The sequence below is a fragment of the Diplodia corticola genome (assembly GCF_001883845.1).
Source record: "Diplodia corticola strain CBS 112549 chromosome Unknown scaffold1, whole genome shotgun sequence".
Classification (NCBI taxonomy): Eukaryota; Fungi; Ascomycota; class Dothideomycetes; order Botryosphaeriales; family Botryosphaeriaceae; genus Diplodia; species Diplodia corticola.
The window spans coordinates 1,461,179-1,487,842 of record NW_017971480.1 but is presented as its reverse complement, the minus strand read 5'-3'; the positions used below and the strand labels follow the sequence as shown (position 1 = coordinate 1,487,842).

Below are 26,664 nucleotides of genomic sequence, written 5' to 3'. Positions count from 1 at the left end.
CACCATCCTTGCGCAGGTCGCCGACTCCCTTCGGACACTCTTCCATTCGCTTACCCTATCAGCTTGACGCTGCTCTTGCCTCTCCCTTCTTCACACACACACTCTCTTCCCCACATTCCTTCCTTACTCCCTCCCTTCTTTTCACCATGAAGGTTTCTACCGTTGCTGTGCAGGCCGCTCTGGCCTCCGTGGCCGCTTCGGCCGCTGTCGAGCTGAACAAGCGCGTCACTCCCCTGGACGTCAAGCTCGAGACGCTTAACAACAGTGAAATCAAGGCCGTCGTCACCAACAACGGCAACACGGACTTGAACCTTTTCATCCGCAACTCCTTCCTCGACAGTGCCTCGATCGAGAAGGCCGAGGTCTACAGCGCCGATTCCCGCGTTGCCTTCGACGGCATCCGCCAGCGCATCGGCACCAACAACCTCACCAGCGACTCTTTCCAGAACATCCCCGCCGGCGCCAGCATCGAGGCCACCTGGGACACGGCCGAGATGCACGACCTGTCCGCCGGCGGCGACTTCGACATCCTGACCCAGGGCGCCATCCCGTACGCCAACCCCAACTCGACCACCATCGTCGGCGCCGTGCCCTACCTCAGCAACCGCGTGCGCGCCAACGTGCTCAGCTCGCACGCCATCAAGGTCCGCCGCAACTTCCTGGGCAAGATCGAGAAGCTCAAGAAGCGCTCCACCCTGACCGACTGCTCGGGCGACAAGAAGACGAGCACCGAGACGGCCATGACCAACTGCCAGAAGCTCGCCTCGGCCGCCGCCGAGGCCGCCACGTCCGACAACGCCGCCTTCACCGACATCTTCAAGCAGGCCGACGCCGCCGAGGTCAAGAAGGTGCTCACCGCCGTCGCCGAGGAATGCGGCAGCACCACCTCGGGCAGCGCCACCTACTACTGCGACCAGAACTCGGTGCCCGACGAGTACGCCGTGGGCGGCTGCCAGTCGCAGGTGCTGGCCTACACGATGCCGTCCGTCTCGCTCGTCGTCAACTGCGACCTGTACTACAGCGCCCTGCCCGACCTCACCACCACCTGCTACGACCAGGACCAGGCCACCACCACCCTGCACGAGTTCACCCACCTGTCCGAGATCAAGGGCACCGACGACCTCGGCTACGGCTACAGCGCCGCCACCCAGCTCACCGGCGCCCAGGCCCTCAACAACGCCGACAGCTACGCCCTCTTCGCCAACGCCGTCGCAAACAGCTGCAGCGGCTCGAGCTCGTCCTCGTCCTCGTCGTCCTCGTCGGACAGCAGCACCGGCACCGGCACCTCCACCGGCTCCGGCACCGCCACCACCCCTGAGACGTCTGGCTCCGGCTCCGGCTCCTCTTCCGGCACCGGCACCGGCACCGGCACCGAGACGGGCTCTGGCATCGGCGGCCTCTTCACCCCCACCGTCGGCGGCGGTTCGTCGTCCGGCTCCGGCACCGAGACGGGCTCCGGCATCGGTGGCATCTTCACGCCGATCGCTGGCGGCTCCTCGACCGGCACGGAGACCGGCTCCGGGTTCGGCGGCATCTTCACCCCGATCGCTGGCGGTTCGTCGCCTTTCGGTGGCGAGTCGTCCGGGACGGAGACTGGCTCGGGCATCGGCGCCATCTTCACCCCGCCTGTCATGGGCGGCGCGGGCTCGGGCTCGGGCTCGAGCTCGAGCAGCGAGGAAGACTCGTCGTCGTCGAGCGGTTTCGGTAGCTTTTTCTCGTGGCCGCCGAGCTGGTTGTCGGGGAGCAGCCGTCGTGCCGTTAGGGGCGCGTAAAGGGTGTTAGTGAGTGAAGTGAGTGAGTGATACTTTGGCCTTGTGGTCGAAGGGCGCGGGCTGTGTCGTGTATAGGGGCGGGTTTTGGTTCTTCTGTGGTGATTACTTTTTTTTTGGTCTTGGATCTTTCTGTTTGTATATATAAATATTTTGGGTTTCGATACCCTATCTAGACGAGAAGGTGGTGGACGGGGAGGAAGTGGGCCTCTTGCGTGGAGGTTCGCTTTCGTCCGTTCTGTTGGAAAAATCTTCACGATGACGATGTGGACGTTTGATCCGCGAAAAATCTCTTGGACCCTTTTTGCATTGAAGTGTGTTGAGTGAAGTGAATGGCTGTGTTATGGGAGTATTGGGGCCGCTTTAATATCGAGAGCGACTTCAAGTATGCTTGTCGATTGTAGGTGAACCAGTGAACGGTTGACAAGTGATGCTCTAAGCAGGGTAAGAGTGACAGTGGATCTCTGATGAATAGAGTAAGATCGAGGCTGTTTTTCTTTCTTTTAGTCGGTACACAGATAACAATTCTTGAAATAGAGTGTTTCGCCACAATGTCGGAACCAACATGAGTTCTAAGTAGTGGAAAAGAGGTCCAATTCAGCCTTTAAAACTTGAAACAAATAAACGAAGCCACTTCAAGAGGTTTCGAAGTGTACAGTCAAAAGCCCGTGTTCTTACTCGGGGAATGAGAGCACTTCCGAATCTTACCATGAATAAACTCCCCGCAACAGTTGAAGAGTTGCACTTCGCAGAAGGTTAAGAAGTGCGATGTCGAGCCGGATGTATCATACCAGGACCAAATGCAGGCTTGGCGCACATTCCGGAGTTACAAGGGCCGCGACCAAGTCCTGCATTCCGTTGAAAGAACAGGAATTGGCCTAAATTTAAGCCAAAAAGCGAAAAGGCCTCTTGCCCATCAGACCGAAATTTCCAGTTTCCCTTTTTTTCTTCTCCCCTCATCTCCAGCATCGACCCAGCACCACAGTAACAATCCATCCGACACCGAAACCATCTCCTCTCAGGTGCGGTGCGCCGCGCCACCATCAGGGCAATCAGCCAGGAGGGGGACGAACACCAGCCCAGGCCCCTCACTTCGCTCCGCTCCGCCCCGCCCCGCCAATATGGCCCCCTCTCGCGAACCCTCCCACCAAGCCTCAAAACGCAACACCACCCCCAGCTACACCTGCGGCGTCCTGCAAATCGACTGCGGCGGCGGCTACTGCTGCCCCCTCGGCCAAGTGTGCTTCGCCTCCACCTCCTCCGCCTCCACCTCCTCCTCCACAACATGGTGCCGCCTCGCCCCCGGCATCCCCGGCACCGACCAGCCCGCCCTCCTTGCCCCCGGCGCCGTCGACGTCGCGGCGTCGCACTCCACAGCTACTACCACCACGACCACCACCACCTCGTCCTCGTCCTCCCCGCCCCCCATAACCACGCCCCCAACCCCAACACAACAACCATTCTCCCCCCCTCCCAGCACCAGCGCCGGCAGCGGCTACCCCTCCCCCCCAGTCGACCCCTCCTCCCGCGCGTCCCCCCGCCCCATCGCCGGCACCGGCGTCGCGGGCATCGTCATCGGCGTCGTGCTGCTCGGCGCGCTGCTCGGCGGCTCCGCGTGGTCGCTGTGGCGGCGGAGGCGGCGGGAGAAGGAGAGGGCGAGGGAGGATGCGTTACTGGCGGGGGGTTTGGATGGCGGGGGGGATGAGGGTGGGGTGAAAGGGTTTTTGAAGGGAGGAGGAGGAGGAGTGGTGGTGGCGGAGAGGGAGCGGGAGCGGCGGGGGGTGGGGATGGGGATGGAGGAGTGTGAGGGCCGGGGCTTGGTGGATATGTATGCGGGGTGTAATGTGGGGAAGGTGCCGGGAGAGGTGCCGGGGAGGGTGGAAGTGGTGGGGGATGGACCGCTGCTGCCGTCGCCGACGACGACGTGTGTGGTTTCGAGGAAGCCGCTGGCGAGCGCGAGTCGGAGAGGGAGGGGGCGCGAGCGAGGGCCGGTGTATGAGATGGATGGGACGAGTCCGTTGGCTAGGACGGCGGCGAGAGGGTTGACAGGGTGAGTGGCGGGTTGGCGGGTTGGATTGTTCGCGTCGGAGAAAAGGGCATCGGGTCAGGAGTGGTTCCTTGAAGTAGATCCCCCGTCTTGACGGGATTGTTGGGGGTGGTTTTAAGGTTGGGAGCCTCTACATCGGGCCCGAAAGGCGGTGACAACCAAAATAAGAAGATGGACGGGTCTCGTGGCGGATGTGATGGATGCCACAACGACTTTGCAACGTAGGAAAAGCGATGGCATGAACAAAGGAAATTCAAGTCTGAACGGGCCAAATAAATCCCAAGTACAACAGCGACGGCTTGCGTTTCTGTGTGAAGGTCGCCGGTTTTCAGTCCCTGGATACCAAGAACTCAAAAACATGTCCCATTGGCTCCGGCGGAAGTGTTACCGGCGGGAATGAAGTGGGCGTTAGCTGTCATGTCCAAACCGGCGGGTAGCCGAGCCATAAGCCCTGCACAGCAAATGTCAAAGATGTTCCCTGGTCCTGGAGCTACTTAGGATTCCCCAAACGATGCAATGTTCAGTCGTGAGACAGAAGTCGCAAGGGTAGCTATGACGTATTGAGACAAGCGTGCGGGTGATCGGCGGGCAGGGGTGCCTCAGGAGCTCCGCGATTCTGTGCGCGCCCACGCTCTCACCGTGCACCTCCGCGTCAACACCTCACTTTCCCACTCCTCCAGCGACGACGGCTGCAACGTCAAGATGAAGGTCTCAATCACCGCCGGCCTCGGTCTCTTCGCTGCCACCGTGCTTGCCCATGGCGACCATGGCCCAGAGGTTCCCGCCGACGCCGACTGGGCCACCCGCCACATGGCTGGTAAGTCTATTTGCGCCCTACGTTCCATTCGCCGGCAATTGCGAGTCCCTGGAGCCGTCTGTCAGTGTCAGATCCGTTGGCACGTCAATGGTTGCTGCGCGCCGCCAGTCCGCTAGCAATTCAGCTTTATCAACTCCTTATCTCTGTTCTTTGCGATACATCGCGTCGCGAGCAGCTTGCTGACCGCTATTGTCACAGAGGAGCACCACATTGGTTCCTTCGACGCCGGTACTTTTTTCGCCTTGCACGACTACGACAGCACTGGCAACTGGTCACCCGACGATGTCCGCAAGACCTATGGCCTACTCGACGAGAGCGCCGCCTCCATTCCGCAATCGAAAAAGGACGAGGTCGTGAAGATCGTGTTCCAGCTGTTCGACAAGGACGACAACGGCGAAATCAGTAAGGAGGAATTCATTGAGTCGACCAACAATGGCGTGAAGCTGCCCGATTTTGGCACCGGCCCGGGCCACCACGGCGATGACGAATATGAATATGAGTAAGCAGTCCATGCTGTGGCGTTGAAGGACGACAACTGACGAGCGCCGTAGGATCCACCACTTCGAAAAGTACCACGGCGGAGATGATGTCAAAGAAGAGGATCTCATCCACCCAGAAGACGTAAGAATCACCGAGCTCCCGACTGCTGTCCAACCCGCTGATGACCTTTCAGATTGAGCATTTCGCGAAACATGACCGCTTGGATGCGGAACAAGACAGACTGGAGGCACAAGAGAAGCTCACCATTGTCGAGGCAAATATTCCCAACAAATTTCGTCGGAACAATTAGATACTACTGATGTGGAATTATTAATAGTCTTTGAAGCACTACTTTCACTCTGAATGGCGGCGATATGGTGCAGTTGACAAGGCTAGATGGCGCGTAAGCCCGACGATATTTATCGGCATCTCAGCAGCTGCCTGGCTGTGTTGCATCTTTGGTGGCAGCAGATTGCGATGGCCTTATTTTGAGAGGTGTTCTCTTTACGATGCCATGGTGTCCTTCTAGGCTCAGGACCATATGCACACAGCGAGACAGGCCGGGCCTTCACATAGGCAGCCTACAAGGGCCCTACCCACTCTGGGCTACTGACTAGCCCCGCCATTCCTTCCCGATATGAAGCACCCCAATTCTCATGCTCGGGACAGGAGTGCGGGCCTTGGCTCGTGGATGACTGTCGGGCTTGCTGGGAACAGCATTGGCTCGCGCAGTATCATGCGCTTAGGCCGGATCCGCATGCTGAGGAACCGAATGCAAACTCCTGGATCCATTTATGTGCCTCCTTCGCCGGTGAACTGCACTTGGGAATTGATCGGTCTTGGCGGACGCGGCTACCCGGTAAGCTGCATTGGTGACCGCATCGGTACCGAAGCCGTGTCCGACGTCGAGATCCGGCACGTTCCGGAGCGCCATGGTCGAATTCGATCGCAGATCTAGCAAAAAGAAGGCACTTGGCGCGTTGGGGCTGGACTCAAGACGCTGGTAGTGGCCTGATCAAGACATCGCATCCATGTCGGCGGACAGCCTTAGCAGGTCCTCGTGATCCAGGCCAGGCACAAAACGCCGCAGTCGAACCAACGGTTACGGGACATGGACCAATCGCAGGGCTCGGCAACTGCAAACACGACGCTCCCGGCGCTGTCTGAAAAATGCGATCCGTTATCACTGACATGGCGGCTGCGCAATGCCCAGAGAAAGCATCCCTGCAGACAGGCCTCGTCTGACGTCATTCCATGCGCGGCTGCTACTCTGTGTTGCTAAAGAAACTGGGATCTACTGCTCGCCCCACCTCCACGATGATTTACGTGTATTTTCCGCGTGGCTGACCGAGCCGGAGTGGAGCTTAGTCTGCTACTGCCTGCCGTTATTTCATCGCATTCTTCAAAAGGTGCCATGGCGACTTCCATCTCTCGCAGTCCGCTTTCCACTCCCGCCTCACAGCTTTCACTCACAGCCTGACACCCGCACCCCCGGCTGCATCTCCTGCCAACCAATCGAAACCGACTGCGTCTGCCCGCATTGCACACCACGGCAATTATTTCGACGATCTGCCAACGTCAGCGCCCACGCATCACATACCGGTCGCGCAATTGCATTTGAGAGCTTCGCTACTCCCCATCGCTCTTGCCAACCCCAACCCATCAGCCGCCCGCTGCGCCGAGGAACAGCCCAAGACTTCGTTGCGAGCAACGACCGAGTGCCACTACAATGAGTGCAGGCGTACGTTCATCTACCCTTCGATTGTCAGCACCGCTGCGCTGTTGCTGCCAGCCTTGTCCTTACCTTTTGCCGCCACAATGACCCCGCTCTCAACCTATACTATCGGTTCTTACTCCGAACCTGAGTCTACCTTGGTTGGGCGCTCAGAGAACCGTCGAATCCGCGCACAACCACGTCCAATTATGCTAACGGATTTCGCGCCATGTAGGAAGACATTATCCTTTACATTGCCGCCATATTCTTGCCGCCTCTCGTCGTTTTGGCGAAGACGGGCTGTGGTGGAAACTTTTGCCTCAATGTCCTATTGACTCTGCTGGGATGGATTCCCGGTGTCATTCGTAAGTCTCGCCACCCGTGCGATAGCCTTGCTCGCTCGGCGAGTGCGGGCCCATACTTTCTCGAAGACTAACTAACGTATTCTGTAGACGCGTGGATTGTTGTCGCTTCCTCGCCCCGCCGGAGACGTGTGGTTTACCGGCGCACTGCTGTTACTCCCGCGCCAGCTCACCACCACCACCGACGGACGTACGCTAGTCACCCGGCGCCCAGGCGGAGACGCTACTACTGAATGTAATGCGTCGCCACCTTTCACAGTGATTGGAAAGACTTGTATAAAGCGGCCGGAATGACGGACACTTGACGACTCACGACTTTCTTATTGGTGACGTTTTCAGAATACCCAAGGGGCGAACAGCTTCCTCGCTCAGTCTCGTTTCGAGCGAGGCATATTGAAATTTCCTGTCTTGTCGATGTTCTTTACCTACATCCTTTGCATCAATTTCAGCTCTTTCTGTTGGATGAAAGCTGAGAATGTACTTCGATATATTGTACGACTTTGATGTGAACTCTACGAGGCCTACCCAACCTATGTATCCCGAGGAAGTACAGGGGCCTTCAGTCGGCATTTTTCTTCCACAGAATCCCCCGGGACCTGCTCAAGCAACATCATCCAGACATCTATACCATCTCGTTGCACCTTGGCCTCATCCATCAGTGCCTCCAAGTCCTTGGTCAACGCCTCAGCCGCCTCAGCCGCCTCCATCCTCGCCTTCCAAATGCCCTCGATATCGGTGACTGACGCTAAGGCCTGCGGTGCAACCTCTCTCCACAACACCGTCAGCGCGTCCGTGCACACCAGGTCCGCCTATCCATACAGAACCCACATTAGCGCACTGCATTTCCATGCTATCAAAGAAGAAGCACTTGGCGTCACAGAAAGAGCGATCAAAAGCTCACTCACCCGCCCCAGCATCTCCCCCACGTCCCGACACACGCCCAACACCGCCCTATCCACCCTCCCCACCGCCCTCGTCACCTCCTCCGCCAGCCGCAGCTGCGCCGGCCCCCGCCTCTCCTCGACCTCGTCCAGCGCCTGCCCGAAAACCGCCGCCTGACACGCCGTGCGCAGACGCCAGTCGACGATATCGCCTCGTCGTTTTCCCGGCGGCGGCGGCGGCGGCGGCGGCTCCCGCGTCTCTTTCAGGGGGCGCGTCGTCCAGCCCTTCAACCACCACCTGTCCCTCCTCGCGGCAGGGGCAGCGGCGGCAGTCCCATCCCGCAACGCCCGCGATCCCCATCCTCCCTCCTCCTCTCCATCATCCACCAGCACCCCGCGCCCGCGCCCTCGCATCATCAACCCCCGCAGCCCCCCCACCAACGCCGCCCCCACCCCATCCCGCCTTCCACCGTCGTCGCCTCCTCGACCCTCTCCCTCTCCCTCTCCCTCACCATCACCACTACTAAACACGAGCAGCCCTCCTCCCTCCGCCGCCCACCCCTCACTCGCCCGCTGCAGCTCTCTTAACGCGTCCCGCGCGCCCGCCACACCCCGTCGCGCCGCTGCCGACGTAGTAATGCTAGTGTCGTTGCGGCCGCTTATAGACGATAGTCGTGCTTCCAGCGCGGCGAGCGCGCGGGCGGCGGGGTAGGTCGCGTGGCGGACGGCGGAGAGGGCGGGGATGTGGGTGTGCGAGACGGGGGCGTGGAGGGTTAGGAGGTGGGTGAGGGATTGGTTGGCGGCGAGGGCGTGGGCGTGGTGGTGGTGGTGGATGTGGAGGAAGGGGGCGGGTGGGGAGGGGGAGGTGGTAGGGTGGTGGTGGAGGGGTTGGGGGATGATGGTGGTGGCGGTGCGGAAGCGGAGGGAGTCGAGATGGGGGCGGAGGAGGTGGTGGAGGGTGGAGAGGAGGAGGAAGAGGAGGAGGAGGGTTGGGAGGAGGTGCAGGAATGGGATGGTGGGAGGGGGGTTGTAGATGACGGATGGGGGTGGGGGTGGGGAGAGGGCGCGACGGCGGCGGCGAGGGCTGGGGTTGGGGCTGCAGGTGATGAGGTCGTTGCGGAGGCGTTGGCGGCGGATGAATTCTTGGATGGGGAGCTCGCTAGTGTTGGTCTCGAGTGAGGTGGTGGCCGTGGTGGTGGGGGTTCTGGCGCCGGTCATGCTTTCGATCTGGTGGTTGGAGCTGCTCCAAGTTGTGGGTGTGTCTTGGGGCGCGGTCCACTCGGGAGTATATCAGATCTCGTTGCTTTGTTACTGGGGATAGTCGAAAACGGCCGCTTGGCACGCACGAAGGCTGAAGGAGAAGCGCCATTGTTAGCATCCATCTAGCTGAGACACTGCTCTTTGTGTAAGTCTACATTTCTGAAAGAGCCTCTTGGTGCGCTCCCTGGGACGCCAACTGTCAGTCGGTGATAACAGCTGGGTGGATGAAGAGAAGCTGATAGCTGGATGATCTATTGAACGCTGCTACTATATGGTTACATGGTGTTTATATAGGCGAATGAAGAAAGGGATTCAACAAGGGTGTTGTTCGTGATAGCACGTTGCTGAATGAGACCCTTGTTGGGTGATGAAGGTTATCGTCTACAACGTGTTCGTGATGGTGTTGAGCAACAAATCTAGGAATTGAGGAACCATGTCATCCACCAATACTGGAATAGCACTTTGGCTCAAAAGATGGAAGGCGTAGCTCTAGACGTGCTGGAGTGTTTACAGTTGTCTTTCGAACAGAAGTTGAAAGAGTTGGGCGGAGAATGGCGATACGAGGCGACCGTTGGTGTTGCATTGACCAAGGTGACGCAGCCCCGCATCATGACTAAGACGGCTTTGATAAGCGGACCCGCTCTGACTCGCGGTTGGAGCTCTTGGCGCAAAAAGTCTGGACGATCATCACGACGTCGGAGCTTCAGCTCCATTTCCACCACAATCCTGCGCCTTCCCTGGAGCATGCCCGAAAGATGAGCAAGAGAACCGCACCCGCCGTCGACGGAGCAGTCTTGCGCGAGAAGCCCCTCCCAAAACGCCAGAAGCTCGATACGCCCCGAGGCCCTCCACCCAAAGCCGAAGAAATCCACTCTGCGCGCCAGTTGCAACACCTGCTGGTCTTTGAGCAAGGCAACACCCAGCAGCTGAGAAATGGTAATGCTCAGACCTCTGATGGCTCAACGCGCCGGCTGACCACCCGCTCCAGGCATTCAAAGCCTAAAGGTCTTCCTCGAGTCCATCCTCTACCCAAGCGACGACCACCCCCTACCCCGGCAGCGAGCCATTCTCCGAGATTTTCTCGATACGCAAAAGCCGCGCACAAATGATCAAGATGCACCTTTCATGTCGAACCTCATCCAAACCTGGAGCTTCGCGTCCGACTCCAACAATGACCACATCTCCTCCTCCGCCGTTGCCGTCCTGGCCCTCCTCTTGAAGACGCTGTCGCACAACCTTGAATTGCGCGATTATGGCATGCAGCTATGCCGCACGATCCTGCAAATATCACAGTTGAAGCTGTTGGCCCGCGGACTGTCCGCGCCGAAATACAAGGAATCTGCCATTTCGCCATGCCTGCGACTGCTCACCGAGGTCGTCTCCTTTGACGGAGGCGCTGTCGCAAAGCAACTGTATTCGAAGCGCGACTTTACATTCGAAGGGAAAATACTTGCGCGGAATCTGGGGATACGACACACCGATGAAGAAGCGGCAAAAGCCAAGCGGAGACCGTCGGTTCGCACCAATGCCGTCAAGTACGTCTTGGCGCACTTCAGAAACCAGGAAGAGGGCGCCAAGATTGATATCCTCAAGCATGGCAATGTCATGAGGGCTTTGTTCGACTACATCAGGGACGACCCTCCGGAGGTTGCAGCTGAAATTCTGGATGTCGTCAAGTCTCATATCATTGCCGACAAGGAGATTCCAAGGTCGAGCAAGAGCCATTTGCTGACGGACCGCGCATTGTCGAACATAGCGGGTCTGTACAGAGTTGAGCAGACACTGGAGGAAGAATCAGACAAACTGGCCATTGACGTTGTCGCACACAAATTCCTGTTGCATGCGTGCAGGTCAGCAGAGGCAGGAGTTCTGGCACCTTCTTCAGGTTGGTATCCGCCCGGCACAGATAAAGAGCCCGAGCACGGGGATCATGATGCAGGCGACGGGAACATCGATCTGGGACTGGATTCGCTCGAGTGGTATGACCGCTACCAAGGTCGTGTCACCGTACGGAATGGAAACCTGGCCTCCTTCATGCAGGGCCTGAGACCTTATGCCAACAAACTGGAACAAGAGTTGGTGCTGGCGATATTGGAAGCGTGCCCAGAGCTCTTTGCCGACTACTTCTTCAAAAAAACGAACTTTACCTTCGACCCTAAGCTGACTGCCACTTGGATCGGCTATGCGTCGTTCCTGTTCTCGGCAACTCACCTCCCTGTCCCTCGTTTCCTCGGTCACAAAGATGGCTACGCATCCGTACCACCTCCTGTCTCTATCGCAATCGAAAGCCTCCTACCTCAGCCGCTTACGCAAAAGGTGTTGACGAAATGTTTGAACCACAGCTCAGACCTGATAACGTTCTTTGTCATAAGGCTTCTCACGATGGCTTTTCAGAAGCTAGAGCAGGTCCTGGTCCAATTCAAAAATGCGTCCTCGCAAAGCTCGAACCAGCTTTGGCAACAGGCGACCGAGAGGCTATTATCGGAATTCTGCGCACGCTGTCCCAAGATGAGAGACGTCATCGCAGCATTTCGCAGGATCCCTGATACGAACCTCATGCAGCGCGAGGCCGTCACTAGGCTATTGTCCATGTACTACAACGTAACGCCTCAGATTGCTCTAGATGAGAAATTCGACGTGTCTATGGCGCTGACCAAGTCCCTGAATGAGCTTGACCAGCAGACGACATCGGGAGAAGAGCACGAGATCAGACTGCTCGAGCTCAGCCATCTGCTGCAGATTGCGAGAAGTGCGACTGATATGCGATGGTGGCAGAAGCCCGAGTCGCTGAAGTTTTCTCCTTTTACATCTGTCCTCAGGGTTCTTTCCTCGTCTCCAGATGGTGCCTCCTCCGAGACCATCACCCAGTTGCTTATCTCTGTCATTCACGACCACGGTATGCTTCGAACCGATGGCTACCCATCATCATTCGATGCACTTGTCTCCAGCCTGACGGCCAATGACGAGCTTGCGGATGATTCAGTCTTCAGCTTCATTGACGAATGCTTTGGTCGTTTCGTACGAAGGCCGATAAAGTACCAGGATGACCTGGATGCCTTGGTGGTCTTATCAAAGGTGGAGAAAACTCTGGAGTCCCCCGTCAGTCTGTTGCTTGCGACCCTGGTAGAACAGTGGCCATTTGTTCTCAAATTGGAGAAGCATGCCGCCAACCATGTTTCGCAATGGATCGGCCGATTCCTCTCCTGCCTGAAGAAGGTTGGTGAGAATGAGCTGGTCCTGCATTCCCTGCTTGGTGCCATGCTGGAGGTTTCCGGCGGCTCGGCTTACGGAAAGCCGCTCACTGCCGCGCTGGGCAGTGCGAAGACACCTGAGATCAGGCCGATCATCAATAGAGTGCAAAATGACGGATCCGAAGAGGATGGAGATGGCGGAAACAACGGCTCACTTGATGACTTCGAGGTATCCCTGGAGCTCCCGCCCAAGGAAAATGAGAACCATCCAGAACTTACGCGGTGGATGCACAAAGACGTGGATGAAGCAGTCGAGGAAGGCCACATAGCAGCTCTGGTCTTATGTCTCTGCTCTGAGCATTTGTCCATACGGCGTCAAGCACTGCCCAACGTGCAGAAGCTGATGACGAAAGTGCAGGTTAGTAATATGATGGATCCAGGAAATCAAAGCTGACGAAAAGTTGGACAGGCATCGGGCTACGAAGAGCATGAGCTTATCTACCTCCTTCTCGGCGAAATCTACGAGACGGCTCGGCCGCTCGTGGGCACGGATGAGCCTCTCCCATGGATTGCCGGAACGCTCGCCGCTCGTGCGATACCGATATTGGCGGATCCGGCGAACTTCTTGTATCCCAAAGTGGGCTCTTTCCTTACACGTGGACCGTCGTGGACGGTCAGCAGGCTGCCATCGTACTGGGCAGAGAAGATCATCCTCAATCCTCCCGAAGGCGACGATGCGGCTCACTGGCGAGAGATCGAGTGGCTGCTGGAATGGTACCTCGATGGATTACGGACAGAGAAAGACCTGGGCATCTTCCGGGCGAGAGGCATGTTCGAGAGGGTCCTGGCGTTGTACAACGATCCAGCGAGCTCGAGGCGGACGAAGGAGCTGGTCATTCGGTTCCTGTTCCGAACAGTGGCGGTGGAAGGAGGCAGCACGACATTGATCACGAGGGCAGGCGTGCTGAGCTGGATCAAGATGCAACTGGCAAACGTCGCCGGCGGAAAGGCGAAGAAGGATAGGAAGAGCGTCAGTGCGGCAAGGGCAGAGAAGACGCTGAAACGGCTAGTGGGCAGGTTGTTGGAGACTTGCGACAAGGTGCGGGTGGAAGAGTGGAGCGGCGGAGACGCTGCGAAAGAGATGCAAAAGCTGGTTGAGTGAAGTGACAGAGGGCTGTTCCATGGATGTTCATGGTTTGGCATGGGTTTGGCATGGGGTGACATGGGTTAAGCATAATTAGCTTCCCGCCGCCCCCGCACCCGGCAGACGAAGCCGCCTTGTTGGTTGCGCCCGCTCGCTAGAACTGGGGCGAACAAGTGGACCATGCGGTTTACGACTCAAATACTGCGCATATGTGCCGCGACTCGAATTGGAAAAATGAACACTGTTAGTTGACGTAATCACTGCACGCTGGGTGAAGGCTTCCACTGCTGCGGAGCCGATGACGCTGTCGCTGACCCGCAGGCTTGGGGGCTTGGCACGAGTTTGTCGTGTTTGCCTGACTCCCGCCGCCCACCCACCACGCCGGCCACGACAGTCGCTCCAAATCACCCATCGCCAATTCCTTCATCCAAACAAGCCCCCCGCCCCGTCGCCAGCCCGCACGCGCCGTGAGCCCGTGACCCTCTCCGCTACGTAATAACGCCCGCTTGTGGCTCAGGACCCCCTCTGCCTCACCGCCGACATCTCGCCGCAGCTCATCTCCGCGACAGCAACGCCCACAGCTCCTCCCAACACCTTACCCGCCGCGCTCCCGACTGCACCGCCGCCCGCTCATCTGCGAGCTCCACTGCTGCACGCACCGTCCGCCATAGCTTCAGACCCGTGAATTGCACCCGACGCTCGCCCTCGACCCCGCTGCATCACCTCACCCGTCCGCACAACGACCCAACACCACCCCCGTTTGTCGCGCATTCGCCGGCCTGACGCTCGTTGGCCTCACATCACACCCTCGGCCAAGCTCGCCACCCTCCGCCAAGAAAAGGCCAGTCGACGGCTGCCTCAGGTGGTTGCCCGCCCACAGTCGCCATGCCTTTGGAGGTCATACGTTACACTCCGGACGAGCTGCTCCACCTCCGCGAGTCACCCCTCATCCAGAAACCCGATGGCCTGCCCGCGATAGAACAATGGATGGAGTGAGTCTACCGTCAACACACCGACCGACACGGCTAACCCTTGCAGACCTGCGCCCGACCAGAACCAGCGCAAAGGAGGGCGCACGCAAGGTGTCCGGAATGACGACGCAGCGCAACCCGGCGAGAACGGCCAGCGCGCCTCGCTCTTCCCCAACAAGCACTTCACCCGCCACTCAAACACAGGTGAGCTTTGCGTTAGTCTCACCTCAAGTTCTTACTAACCCGACCAGCCCCCGAGGACATTGTGCTAGGACCCCCCAAGATGGCCTTCGCCTCCTCGTCGCGTGTCCCAAAGCTGACCGACACCAACGACAAGGACGAGGATGCCGACGCCCGTGCCAAGGATATCCGTGACAAGTTCTTCAAGGATCGTGAGGAGCGCAAGAACGGCCCGCTGAACGGCCGCCGTGCTCGCGATGAGGGCGAAGGCTGGACCAACGTGCGCGGCCGCAAGGCCTCGTTCAGCGAGGATGCCGATCGCCCACCCCGCATTGGCGGACGCTTCACCCGCGAAGCCGATGGTGAAGAGGCGGCCCCGCGTCGCAACGGTGCCCGAGGCAGATTTGAACAGCCCTGGCTCCGCGACAACGTCGAGGCCAAGGAAGCAGACACTGGTCATGGCAGTTGGCGCGACCGCGGCAACGCCCGCGAACGTGACTGGACTCGAGGCAGCAACAACCACAACCGTTTGGAGGAAGAGCCCGAGTGGATGGACACTACACCCGTCAAGAAGAAGGACGACATTGGCATGGCTCGCTTCTCGCGCGGCAAGGGCGGTGCTGAGTGGTTCGAAGACATGCCCAAGGACGACAAGAAAGCGCACACCCAGGAAGATTTCCAGCGCTGGAAGGAACAGATGAAGGCTGGAAAGGCTGCGGATGAGAAGGAAAATGTTCCTGAGCCTGCTCCTGCCAAAGACACGCCTACGTCGTCGAAGCCCATTACGCCCATGCTTCTTGACGGTAAGGACATGTTCGGTATGTGGGGTGCTGCCGCTGTCCGGCAGGAGAGTCCTGCAGCAACGGAAGGCGCCACGGCACCACCGAAGCCGAAGCTTCCTGCGAAGCAGTCCAAGTTCGCCAAGTTGTTCTCGCCGCAAGAGGAACAACAACAGCCTCAGCAGCAGCAGATTCAACCCGAGGCGCTTTTCGGTGCAGCAAATGGCAATAATGAGGATAAGGAGGGTTTCCAGCGTATTCTGCAGATGCTTGGCAACACTAGCATCCACACCCAGTCGCCCTCCCAAGGCTCGGCGCCTCAGAGCAGGAAGCCATCTCTCTTCTCTCCTGTCGAGACGCGCTCGCCCGACCGTGATACCGTGCACGTCCAGCCTCAGCCGACCCGTCATCATATCCTTAGGTCGCGCGAAGAGAAGGCCGGCTTCATTGAGTCCGTCCTCGCTCCTCGCGGCACGCCCACGGAGTTCAAGGGTCCTCAGGGTGTCTTTGGACCCTTCTCTCCCGCAGGTGAGCCGGGCCCGGAGCAGCTGCGCCAGGAGCCGATGCGTCAAGAGCCCAGGCCTGAGAGCATCCGATCCCCCGAGGAGCGCATGCACCAAGCAACCCCTAGCAGCAATGGCATGGGCAGCTTCGGCATCCAGGGCCTGATGTCATCACAGCCTCCGCCTCACGCAGCGCAGCTTTCTAGAGATAGAGAATTCCTGCTCAACCTGATGACTCAGCCACAGCGCAACACCCCGCCCCAGCCTACGCAAGCTCGTCCGCCGCCGCCGCCTGAGCTCTTCACCAACTTCATGGAGTCCAAGGCAATGCCCCCGCGTGCGAACCCTCCTCCCGGCTTGTTCGACGACCGCCAGTTCCCGGAGAACGATGTTCGCTACCAGCCGCAGCCGCAACGCCGCATGCCTGAGAATCCCGAGATCGAGAACGCCATGCGTCGTGCTGGCCGCTTCAATCTTCCTGTCCACCCCGGCCTTGACGACCCTGCGATTGCTGGCCTTCAGCGTCGGGGAACTGCGGATGCTGGCATTCCTCGCGGCCAGCTGAACAACATGGGCATCCCGCACCAGGGTCCTCCTGACCAGATGTGGTCCATGAAGCCTCCCGGTCTCCAGCAGCCGCAGGATCGTCCTCCTGTCTCAAGTATGGCTCCTCCGCCTGGCTTCCCTGCGGCAAACCGTGGCCCTCCGGGCTTCGGCGGCCCGAACATGCCTCCATTCTCTGCCGGCAACACCCCTCTTGGACACCCCGGCATGCGTGGTCCTCCGGTGCAGGGCCCTCCTTCGGCTGGTCCCGGACCCTCCCCCATGTTCAGCCCGCCTGGTCACGGCGGCCCGCCGCACGGCTACTTCGGCCCCCCGCAGGGCCCCCCGCCGCCTCCCGGATTTGGCGGTCCCGGTCCTGGCCCTATGGGTATGAATGGACCGGGAGCGCACCACGACCAGGTGCAGCAGATGCTTGGACTTCGCGGTGGTAGTATCGGCGGCCCTCCCCCGGGATTCGGCGGTCCTGGCGCCATGGGCATGCTTGCGCGCGGTCCCGGCGGACCGGTCGGCCCTGGCCTCAACGGAATGGACTTCTTCGAGAACCAGAGGAGGGGCAGCCATGTCCAGGGTCCTTTTGGACCTTAGAGTGTAATTGATGGTCTTGGATTGGGCGATGGTCTTTGTTTTGCGTTTGAGAGGTAAAGGAGCAAATCCGTGTACCGGGGGTCTTCAGAAATTTCTTTTCAGGTTCTTCATTCCCACTCAGGAAAATGGGTATCATGGCGAGGGCGTGGTGGTACGGGCATCTTTGTTTTTGTCTCCATCTCTCATCCTCTTCCCCCTTTCTGCTCCACCCTATATCGAGTAACAACCCGGGGGAACATACGAAACGGCATTTTGATACCTCCTTTTGCTTTCTGGGTTCTTTTATCTCTTTTTTTTTCCTCCTCGTTGTCCTCCCAAGTTTGAATGAAAAAAAAGGTAAGGGAAAAGCGTTCGGTAAAGGGGAAAGGGGGGAGAGTCATTGAGGGATCTCTAGCTTGCTCCTTTTCTTCATTTTACTTTCCTCTTCTTCTTCAGGATTCCTCTTTCTTTCTGGATGGATATGGTGCAGGAATCTTTTTCCTTCTTGTCTTCTTCTCCTCCCAGGGTATTCTCTCTCCGTTCTTTGGCATGTCTGTCTTGTGGCGAGCCTTTCTGCTGCTGCTACTACTGCTACTGCTTGCTCTTTTGCATCACTTTTAGCGCTGCTCTGCCGTAACCCACCCCGCCTTCCTTCTCAGCTCCGCTCTCTTCTTCCTTATTGCCCTGAATCTACCCTTTACTTTTGGTATTTGGGGGGTTATTTGTGTGTGACTTGTGTCTTTGATGATGAGGAGTCGTGGGGTCGGCGGGACGGGCATGGATGGGCTTCCTTCTTGGTTTCTTTCCTTTTTTTTTTTTTGCGCTCTCCAGCGGTTCATCTCCGTCGACGGACGGACAGACGTCCTTTTGGCTTGTGTGTGTAATTAAGTCGTACTATCGTTCCTGCTAGTCTGCTTTTTCTCGTCATTTTTATGAAAGACAGCATGTAAGCATCCGAAAAAGTTGTCGTTTGTTTTTATTGTTATGAGTGTTCGTTCAATCGTTTTGGTTTTTTTTTATTGCTCTTATCGCTACGGTACGGCTTGCTCCTTGTTTTGTTCCCCTCTCCCTTGTTGTGTTAGTTGGTGTTTCTTGTTCGTCGTAAACTCTTTCGCAGCTGAAATGAAGAGATGATAATGGTATCAAACTGGTATGCATTGTTGTTTGCGCAATTCCTTAGCTTATTTCCATGGCTTTTTCGTGTCTGTTTTTTTCTCTTCTTATTGCTACCGGTTTCTTGCCTTTTTCTGGGAGGCAATGCTCGTCATGGGAAGGAGGGAGAGAAACGGGATGGGGAGGATGGGGCTGGAAAGAAGGGATTCGAACGAACATTTAGGGGTCGCTCATACGACGACAACAGGAACGACGACAATGACAAGTCGCTTACATTGTTTTTCACGTCTGTTTCCCCTTGGTTTCGTCGTCAAACTGTTTCTCGCGATGGCGAATTAGCGGGCTTTTTCGGAAGGGACGGTATCTGGCCGCTGCGGAGGTGGACGGAAAGGGAGAGGTAACGGAAGGGAAGGGATCGCCCGGAATATATCGAGCGGGCTTGCTAGTCGAGGTGGGGCGGAGGGTCATTATGGTGTAAGAGCAAACTCAAGTAGAGGAGGATGAAGATGGGATGAAGATGGTCGTGGGCACTTGTAGTGGTCGAAGTGGATCAGCAATGAGTTTGGGGATGATGTTGTATACTTGGACGCCACTCCTCTCGATGCAAATGATGACACAATAAACATATTGCGATAAGCCGCGACCTGCTGACACTACCAAAGAGACTGTCATCACAGCCGTCTAGAATTTTCCCTCGGGTGGGCCATTCTTCTTTTCTGCGGGTGAGCCTGCAAACCCCCCTCGACACACCTTCCTTCCCCCAAAATCGGCAGACCTTCCCTCGGCCCCGCCTTCCCCCAGCCAGTTTCTCGATCCACACCCCCGCACAACGGCCATCACCAATTCTCGCCCCGAAAACAAAGCGGCACGACTCAGGAAAACCCCACTACTAGGTACCTACTTTAAAAAAAAAGACACGCCATCCTTCCAAATCCCCATCCCCCTCTCCTTCCCCCCCCACCCCCTCCAACTCCTTCGACCCCGTTATTATTCCACCACCAGAACAAATGTCCCGCCGCCTCCTCAACAAGACCGCCATCGTCACCGGCGCCTCGTCCGGCATCGGCCGCGCCATCGCCCTGCGCTACGCCGCCGAGGGCGCGCGGCTCGTCTGCGCGGACCTCGCGCCGTCGGCGAGGAATGCTTCCGCCACCAGCGGAGGAGCAGCAGGAGGAGGAGGGGCAAAAGAAGAAGAAGAAAGAGACACGCATCAGTTGATCCGGGACCGCGGCGGGGAGGCCGAGTATGTGGGCGTGGATGTGGGGGATGCGGCGGGGATGGAGGGCCTGGTGGGGAGGGCGGTCGAGAGGTGGGGGAGGGTGGATGTGTGAGTTTCTTCTTTTTCTTTTCTTTTTCTTTCTGATCGGTTTTTTTTTCTTTGGTCTCTTGGGGATCGAGATCTGTTTGTTGCTGCTTGGGACTCTCTGGTTCCCTTGGCAGCGTGCGTGCGTTTGTTTGTGTGTCTTTCTGATGGTTCGGGTTCTTTTCGATCTTTGTTGTAGGATGGTGAACAACGCCGGAGTGTCGTTCGAAGCGAAATCGCCCGCCGTGCTTCACTTGACCGACGACAACGTCTGGGACGACACGATGCGGATCAATGCCCGGTCCGTCTTCTTGGGGTGCAAGCATGCCATCGCGCAGATGCTGAAGCAGCCGCCGCATGAGTCTGGGGATCGGGGGTGGATCGTCAACATCTCGTCGATCATGGCATTGATTGCCGGACCGCAGAATCGTAAGGACGTCCGCCTTGTTTTGGTCGGCCGCTTGGCAGGTCTGCGGACGGAGCTCGCTGACGCGCTGGGACGATAGCTTCGTATTGTGCGTCGAAAGGTGCCGTGACGGCTTTGACGAGGCAGGTTGCCCTGGACTACGCCGAACATCGCATTCACTGCAACGCTATTTGCCCCGGATGTATGTAACTTTCGCTGAACAAAGCCTCGTCTGCTGACTAGTACACAGATATCCAGACCGCATTGTTACGTGAGACAACCACGAACTTGACGCCCTGGGACGTTCTGGTGAAGAGACATCCTTTCGGCGGGCCGGGCCGTGCAGAAGACATTGCGAAGATTGCAGTGACGCTGGCGAGTGACGATGCAAGCTGGATGACCGGAGCGAATGTTCCGGTAGATGGTGGATTCACCGCGCGGTAAGCTTAGCATGCATTCAGACTTGCAGTATTCTATCAGCTCGATTGCATATTCTTCCAGCCCGTCTCAACGTGAAGCACTGCCTCGATCCCATGTGGAATATAGTTTTCCAAAGGCTGCCTTTTGTCGGCCTCGTAAACCGAAATGCCGCCAACAATGGCATGCTCCAGATCTGGGAACTGGAGCGAAGTGCCCTCTCTGACAAATTCCCTGGCCTTCTTCAACATCTTCTGCACGGTGACGGTTCTGGGTAAGACCGTGCTTGCTGGCGCAAGAAGGACGGATGAACCCGATTTGAAAGTGAACCGAATGTTGACATCTGGTGGGATTTGACCTGGAAGGTGATTTAATTAGATTACTGCCACGATTTTGGGGGACCAAATGCCTACCTGTAGACTCAGCATCACTCTCGCCTGGATCAGAACATTGCTCCGAGCAGGATGAAGCGCGCGTAGGCCCAGAACACATCCGCTGCAACGGAGATGAACGACCGGGATGAACTTGCAGGCTACGGCGGTTTACGGAAGGCGACGCAGTGCTGCCCCGCTTAAGCACTCTAGCTCGTTCAGAGGCCGAGGGGGCACCAACCGACGGCCCTGTCGACTGCGCACGCGCGGACTGAACTCTCGGAGATGCAATCTCCAATGCGTCCAGACGACCGTCAATCCAAGTTTTGATGGCGTCCCAAGAAGAATCCGTGGAGTTTCCGCTGACCGGGAGGAAGTCAGTGTCTTCAATCTTCTGTCTCTTGCCACCTTCATGGTCAGAAAGCGGTTCGCCTTCGATGTCAAAGGCGGATTTGCGAAGATAGATTCTGCCCAACGAGTTCCTGGCCGCCCACACAGCGCAGGTCGAATCGTTGTCCACACCGACAACGACGCGGCCGCATTTCTCAGAGGTATCGGTCAAGCCAGTCAACTTGTTCTCAAGCGCCTGTGGCAGCAGACCTGGAGCCGGTCGAGAGGATTTGGCGGGGCGCTCTTGTGCCTCTTGGTCCTGTCTCTGCCTTTTACGGCTGGGCGTCTCCTTGGAGGGCGAGACTGTCATTGTTTGACTACGGACAGGCGTGGTGTAGGTTACGCTAGGCGATGGGTGCACAAAGATGTGATCGTGAACCGGCGGACTTGGTGTTGGCGTATCGCATTGTCGATTCGGCAAGCCGTTCGATCGTGCCTCTTGGATGGTCGATTTGTCTCCATTAACGACATAGTCAGTCCGGCTCGTATTGTTAGTCCAAAGTGTTCCACTCACCACTGTTGCTGGAGATTGCCTTCGAGTTCGACTGCGACTGGCCTTTTTTGGCGAAGCATATGAAGTAGACTGGGAAATCTGACTTTGACGGTGATGCGCTACGAGTACTTGCGAGAGCGTTCCAAAGTCGTGGCGACATTTCGCTGGCTCCGCTGCAGGGAAGCTTGTTCCCGTAGTGAACATGGAGGTCATATTCAACCTCGGCAGCTTCGTAGTACTCATGCAAGAGGCGCTTGAAGGACTGCGACAATGTAAGATACTAAAATTTCAATGGGTTATAGGGTTCGTACGTTGAAGTCTGCTATTTCAGCAGCCATGACTTTTTCGACCGGCTCACAACGGTCCGGGTTGCCCGTGAATCGTGTAAATCCCACGTATGACATTTCGAAGATGATAGCAAGATATGTATGGTTATGTGAGAGAAGTTTACGATCCTCTGGACTTTGGGGTCGATTCAACTTATATGGTGAAAAGCCAAGGGGGTGAACCCCCCAACTTGTCATCATACTCTTGCAATTGTGGTAGTACGATGCAGAAACTCAGATAAGCTTGCGGCATTATGCGCATCCATGAAGCTGTATTCTGACTGGGATGTTACACGTCATACACAAGTACAGTGGATCGAAAAGCGGTATCAACATTAAAAATTGCTTTTCCTCTGTGGAGCCTACCACTCCCTGTTTGATAAGCTGATGCGACATGCCCGACCTATCAGAGAGACACGGCACATGAACAGATGGCTGGGAAGAGCGAGCACCTTATTCCCGTAAATGGAGCAGGGAACAAATTGTGACACAAAACAGTGAGTGAACCAAACAAAGTAGAAGTGCGCGTACGTGCATTCCATCACCCGGACGACCACCCGCCCCGCATACGCCAAGCATCCGGCTAGTCATAGAGAAACCAACGGTGATACCCCAGAAAGAGAGAATGAAAGAGGCAGGCGGTTCGAAAAGACCATGTACATTGAACCAATCCGGTCCAGAATCCCTGTTCATCACAAGCAAACCACGCCATGGCGAATCCCATCACACACCGCCACCAGCACCACCCCACAGCGCCTTCTTTCACCCTGCTCCCAGAAGCCGCTCTAGTAGCCCCCGTCGCCGACGCGCCTTCTGTCCCCGCCTTCCCCACCACTACCACATTGACCACCACCAGTCCACGACACCACACTCGCATCAACGCCCCAATCTCCCCCCCTCCGACGACCACACATCCCCTACCGATAACGACTCCAGTGCCATAAGCTCCTGGCCCAACCCTGTCGACGACGTCCTCCCCTCTACGCCCCTATCCCCATCGCCATCCCCATCCGCGTCGAAGTCCTCGTTGTCGTCGTCATCGTGCAATGTATCGGGCAAACCCAGCGTCGGAGTCCAGACCCGATCCTCCTCTTCCGGCTTTAGTTCCACTTAGTCACACTCCATCGGAAGCGGACCAGATGTATCAAAACGGCAATGGCAATCGACTAGCAAACTGCCCATATTTCGCTTTACTCGATCAGAATGCTGCTGTAGTGCTTTCCAGCAGCTCTCCACAGCAACGTTGAAATTTTTTTTCCCTTCCTTGCCATGATCCATGATACACATACAAAAAGAAAAAAAAAGGGCAACTGCTCCTTCTCCAGCAGCGCGGGTATCTGATTGATTCCTCCTCCTCCCACATCCCACCATGGCCGCCCCCTTCCCCCCACCATCGTCGATGAGATTCTTCTGATCATCATCCGCTGGTCCGAACCGACATGACCGCATCCATCCAATTCCTCCTCTCCCCTTCCGTCGACGCAGCGAGCAAATGGACGACTCCTTCCGCCTGCACGAAGAACGGATACAGCTCCGTGCCCCTCGGCAGCTCGTCCATGACACCAGCCTTTGCGGGTTTACGCAGCGACCCGGAGATTGAGCATTCGATCCCCCGGACGGGAAGTGGCTATACGTCGATCAAGTCAGCTTCCACACAGGAGAAAGAAAAAAAGAGAGAGAGAGAGAGAGAAACAAAACAAAACAAAACATACCTTCTCGACCCACAACCCCCCCGAGCCCGAGTTCCCACCACCCCCTCCGCTCCCCCCACTCCCCTTCCTCCCCCACCTCCCCGTCCCCGTCCCACCATCCCCACCTCCTCCGCCGCTTCCCCCTCCTCCCCCAACAACACATCCCTTGACCTCCCACCGCCCAAACACCACCCAATTATCCAACACCACTCCCCTGCACCCCCTCCACGGCCCCTTCCCGCCCACCCTGCACGCCAACGGCCCCATCCGCACCAACCGCCTCCCCCCCTCCAAACAACCCAACTGCTCCGCGAGCGCTGCCCCCGACACCCCCGCGGCCGCCGTCATCGCACCGACACGGCGATGCAGCTCGCGCAGGTCCGCCAGGTGCAGCTCGCGCGCCAACGCGGCGGCGCACTCGTCGCGAAGGGCGGAGAGGCGGACGTGGATGTCTGCGGCGACGGCGGCGGGCGAGTCGGCGGATGCGGATGCGGATGTGACTTTGACCAGCCGCTCCGCGATCCGGACGTACGCGTCGAGCCGGCGGAGGGGCTGGGCGAGGAGGTCGTCGAGGCTGTGCGTCTTGGCGAAGGTGTCGACGAAGCGGGCGAAGGCGGCGGGGGAGTCGTCGGTGGCGCTGCTGGTGCTGGTGCTGTTGCTGCTGCTGCTGCTGCTGCTGGGGAGGGCGAGGGTGCCCTCGCAGTGGGCGCGGATGGCGGAGGCGGTGTGTGGGTGTTGGTGGAAGTAGGTTAGGTAGGTGGGGCCGGCGGCGCGGAGCCAGCGACGGAGGAGTTGGGCGAGGAAGGAGGGGGGAACGATGGGATTGGTGGTGGCGCCTGCGGCGGCGGCGGCGGCGGCGTGCTTGAGGGGGTCGAGGATGTATTGGGTGCTGGCGTGGCACATTTTGGTGGTTCGGTGGAGGGCGATGAAGGAGGTGTGCCAGGCGGAGGGCCAGCGGCGGGCGATGGGCTCCTCGATGAAGGTGCGGAGGATGGTGAGTTTGTTGAGGTAGACGGTTTCGGAGGTGCTAAGTTGTTGGCGGATGGATTGGAGTTCGGCGGCAGTGGGTTCGGTGGTAGTGGTGGTAGGGAGGAAAGTGGATGAGGGAGAGCATAGGCCTTCGACTAGGGTGTCGGCATCATTGTCGTCATCATCTTCGGGCTCGGAAGCGGAGTCGATGGTGTCTGGGAGGGAGATGCTGGAATTGGTGGCAGGGTTGGAGCCGGTCGAGAAGATGGAAGGTGTTTCTGTTGTTGCAGTCGAGACACGTGAGATGGTAGCTATGTTCTCTTGAGAAGCCGTGGGGATTGTAGCCAATGTCGACATGGAGGCTGAAGGCATCAAGACGTGGCGGCCAGAGGGTAGCGGCTTTCTCTGGACCCGAGGAAGATTGGCGCGGGGAGATTCCCAAGGGGCGGGTGGGACGGATCCAGGCTGGGCTCCCTTCACAACAGGCGGACGTGGGCTACCCAGAGAGGTGCTATCCTCGCTAGGCTTTCTTTCGATGCAAGCCTGAGGGCGGGTAGAAATGGTCCCTATGCTCCCTTTCCTCTCCGACAGATGCGGACTCTCGGCCAGGACGGCGTGTCCTGTCGGCGTGGTCGTCGTCGTCGATGTGAAGCTTTTCTCAATGTCCTTTTCCTTTGTCACGTCCTCTTCGGAATCCGGGCTATCCTCGTTGGTCTCCTGCTTGCTACCCTCAATCCTCAAGGTCTCGACATCTGGATCCGTGTCAGCAGCGGCCTCGACCGGCTCCGAAACCGTCCGACTCTTGGCCGGGCGCTGCTGGGCAGCAGCCAAGGCCCGCCTATACGCCTTCGAGTTGACGACGGCATCATCGAAGTCGAACTCGGTCTGATCGATGGTCGAGGCGGCCATGGAGGGGGCGCGGCTCACGAGCCTATCGCGGTGGGAGGAAAAGACGGAGTCGGCAACGCGGATGCGCGGATGCGTGTCCCGCAGCGAGCGCGAGCGCTGGGCGAGGCGCGAGATGATCTGGTTGTTGTCGCGGACGAGCTGCTTGAGCTCCTGCAGCGACTCGAGCTGCAGCATCTGCACGAGCAGGTTGAGGGCCATCTGCTGGCCGCGCAGCTGCGACAGCAGGTCGCGCATCGTGTCTTCGCGCCAGATGAAGCGGCAGCGCACCTTCCAGGTCATGGCGTCGGCATCGCGGGCGCCGGCGGACAGGCGGTGTATCTCCTCGTCCAGGCATGCGTAGACAATGGTGCAGCCGGTCAGGGCGGTGTCAAACGTGTCGCGCAGCTCGGGGCGGTTGGCGAAGTGCGAGTCGAGGGAGTGGGCGGTGGCGTCGCGCAGCAGGAGACCCTGGATCTGCGAGAGGGAGGCGCTGATGGACGAGGACTCGGCGCAGATGGCGGTGATGGTGTTGGAGGCATTGTTGAACTTGTCGCGCAGGTCGCTGAGGGACTTGGCGGTGGTGAGCACGCAGGTGGTGATGTTGACCTGTGGGATGTCAAGCTTGGGCCGGGTGCGGGGCAGGAGCGATCAGCTGCTTACCACCGAGTAGGTGATGGTAATCGGGTCGACCATTGTGCAAAGTCCGCCCGGTTGCCAAGCTGCTCGGAAGGAGAAGGGCCCTTTTGAGAGCTGACGAGAGTTGCAGGAGCTCCATCTGGTTGAAACAGGAATCCGTTTCGTGGGGGCTGCTTGAAACATCCAGGACACCCCTGCTTCGAGCCAGCCCGATGGGGCCCGCTTGAGCATCCTTCCTCGCTACACGGCCATTTATAACTACCCTGCAACCTGCATCACTGGGACTGAATGCATCGCTCTTCCGGCTGCACATTTGCTCCAAACCCTCCGGCCATGTTGAGCAGATCATCTTCCACGCTAGCCCCATATTGTTGCTTGTGCAGCGCCTGCCGAGCTACGAATCACAGCCTGGCCTGTTGCGCCACCGAGGTCGCT

The 26,664-nt window shown here is 58.1% G+C and overlaps 9 protein-coding genes across 9 annotated transcripts; 6 read left to right on the top strand and 3 right to left on the bottom strand.

The window, feature by feature from the left end:
- Nucleotides 1–146: 146 nt before the first annotated feature.
- On the top strand, nt 147–1,772 carry BKCO1_1000474 (neutral protease 2; the record flags this gene model as incomplete). Its single annotated transcript, XM_020269875.1, has 1 exon — nt 147–1,772. One exon carries the CDS (start codon nt 147–149, stop codon nt 1,770–1,772), a length of 1,626 nt encoding a protein of 541 aa, XP_020135418.1.
- A 1,118-nt stretch (nt 1,773–2,890) lies between these two features.
- On the top strand, nt 2,891–3,823 carry BKCO1_1000473 (uncharacterized protein; the record flags this gene model as incomplete). The annotated part of the gene is made up of 1 exon (XM_020269874.1): nt 2,891–3,823. One exon carries the CDS (start codon nt 2,891–2,893, stop codon nt 3,821–3,823), a length of 933 nt encoding a protein of 310 aa, XP_020135411.1.
- Nucleotides 3,824–4,518: 695 nt separating this feature from the next.
- Nucleotides 4,519–5,423, top strand: BKCO1_1000472 (secretory pathway protein ssp120; the record flags this gene model as incomplete). Its single annotated transcript, XM_020269873.1, has 4 exons — nt 4,519–4,633; nt 4,832–5,132; nt 5,185–5,254; nt 5,307–5,423. The coding sequence occupies 4 exons, from the start codon at nt 4,519–4,521 to the stop codon at nt 5,421–5,423; spliced, it is 603 nt and encodes a 200-aa protein (XP_020135412.1).
- Nucleotides 5,424–7,719: 2,296 nt separating this feature from the next.
- Nucleotides 7,720–9,288, bottom strand: BKCO1_1000471 (uncharacterized protein; the record flags this gene model as incomplete). The annotated part of the gene is made up of 2 exons (XM_020269872.1): nt 7,720–7,998; nt 8,095–9,288. The coding sequence occupies 2 exons, from the start codon at nt 9,286–9,288 to the stop codon at nt 7,720–7,722; spliced, it is 1,473 nt and encodes a 490-aa protein (XP_020135413.1).
- Nucleotides 9,289–10,085: 797 nt separating this feature from the next.
- BKCO1_1000470 (ribosome biogenesis protein urb1) lies at nt 10,086–13,683 on the top strand (the record flags this gene model as incomplete). Its single annotated transcript, XM_020269871.1, has 3 exons — nt 10,086–10,266; nt 10,319–12,939; nt 12,991–13,683. 3 exons carry the CDS (start codon nt 10,086–10,088, stop codon nt 13,681–13,683), a joined length of 3,495 nt encoding a protein of 1,164 aa, XP_020135414.1.
- An 867-nt stretch (nt 13,684–14,550) lies between these two features.
- Nucleotides 14,551–17,247, top strand: BKCO1_1000469 (uncharacterized protein; the record flags this gene model as incomplete). Its single annotated transcript, XM_020269869.1, has 3 exons — nt 14,551–14,657; nt 14,704–14,840; nt 14,888–17,247. 3 exons carry the CDS (start codon nt 14,551–14,553, stop codon nt 17,245–17,247), a joined length of 2,604 nt encoding a protein of 867 aa, XP_020135339.1.
- Nucleotides 17,248–19,346: 2,099 nt separating this feature from the next.
- BKCO1_1000468 (nad-binding protein) lies at nt 19,347–20,492 on the top strand (the record flags this gene model as incomplete). Its single annotated transcript, XM_020269868.1, has 4 exons — nt 19,347–19,666; nt 19,842–20,071; nt 20,149–20,250; nt 20,299–20,492. 4 exons carry the CDS (start codon nt 19,347–19,349, stop codon nt 20,490–20,492), a joined length of 846 nt encoding a protein of 281 aa, XP_020135429.1.
- A 32-nt stretch (nt 20,493–20,524) lies between these two features.
- Nucleotides 20,525–22,123, bottom strand: BKCO1_1000467 (uncharacterized protein; the record flags this gene model as incomplete). Its single annotated transcript, XM_020269867.1, has 4 exons — nt 20,525–20,823; nt 20,879–21,682; nt 21,741–21,981; nt 22,031–22,123. The coding sequence occupies 4 exons, from the start codon at nt 22,121–22,123 to the stop codon at nt 20,525–20,527; spliced, it is 1,437 nt and encodes a 478-aa protein (XP_020135355.1).
- Nucleotides 22,124–23,462: 1,339 nt separating this feature from the next.
- Nucleotides 23,463–26,286, bottom strand: BKCO1_1000466 (ankyrin repeat protein; the record flags this gene model as incomplete). The annotated part of the gene is made up of 3 exons (XM_020269866.1): nt 23,463–23,672; nt 23,758–26,199; nt 26,254–26,286. The coding sequence occupies 3 exons, from the start codon at nt 26,284–26,286 to the stop codon at nt 23,463–23,465; spliced, it is 2,685 nt and encodes an 894-aa protein (XP_020135354.1).
- Between the last annotated feature and the right edge of the window lie 378 nt (nt 26,287–26,664).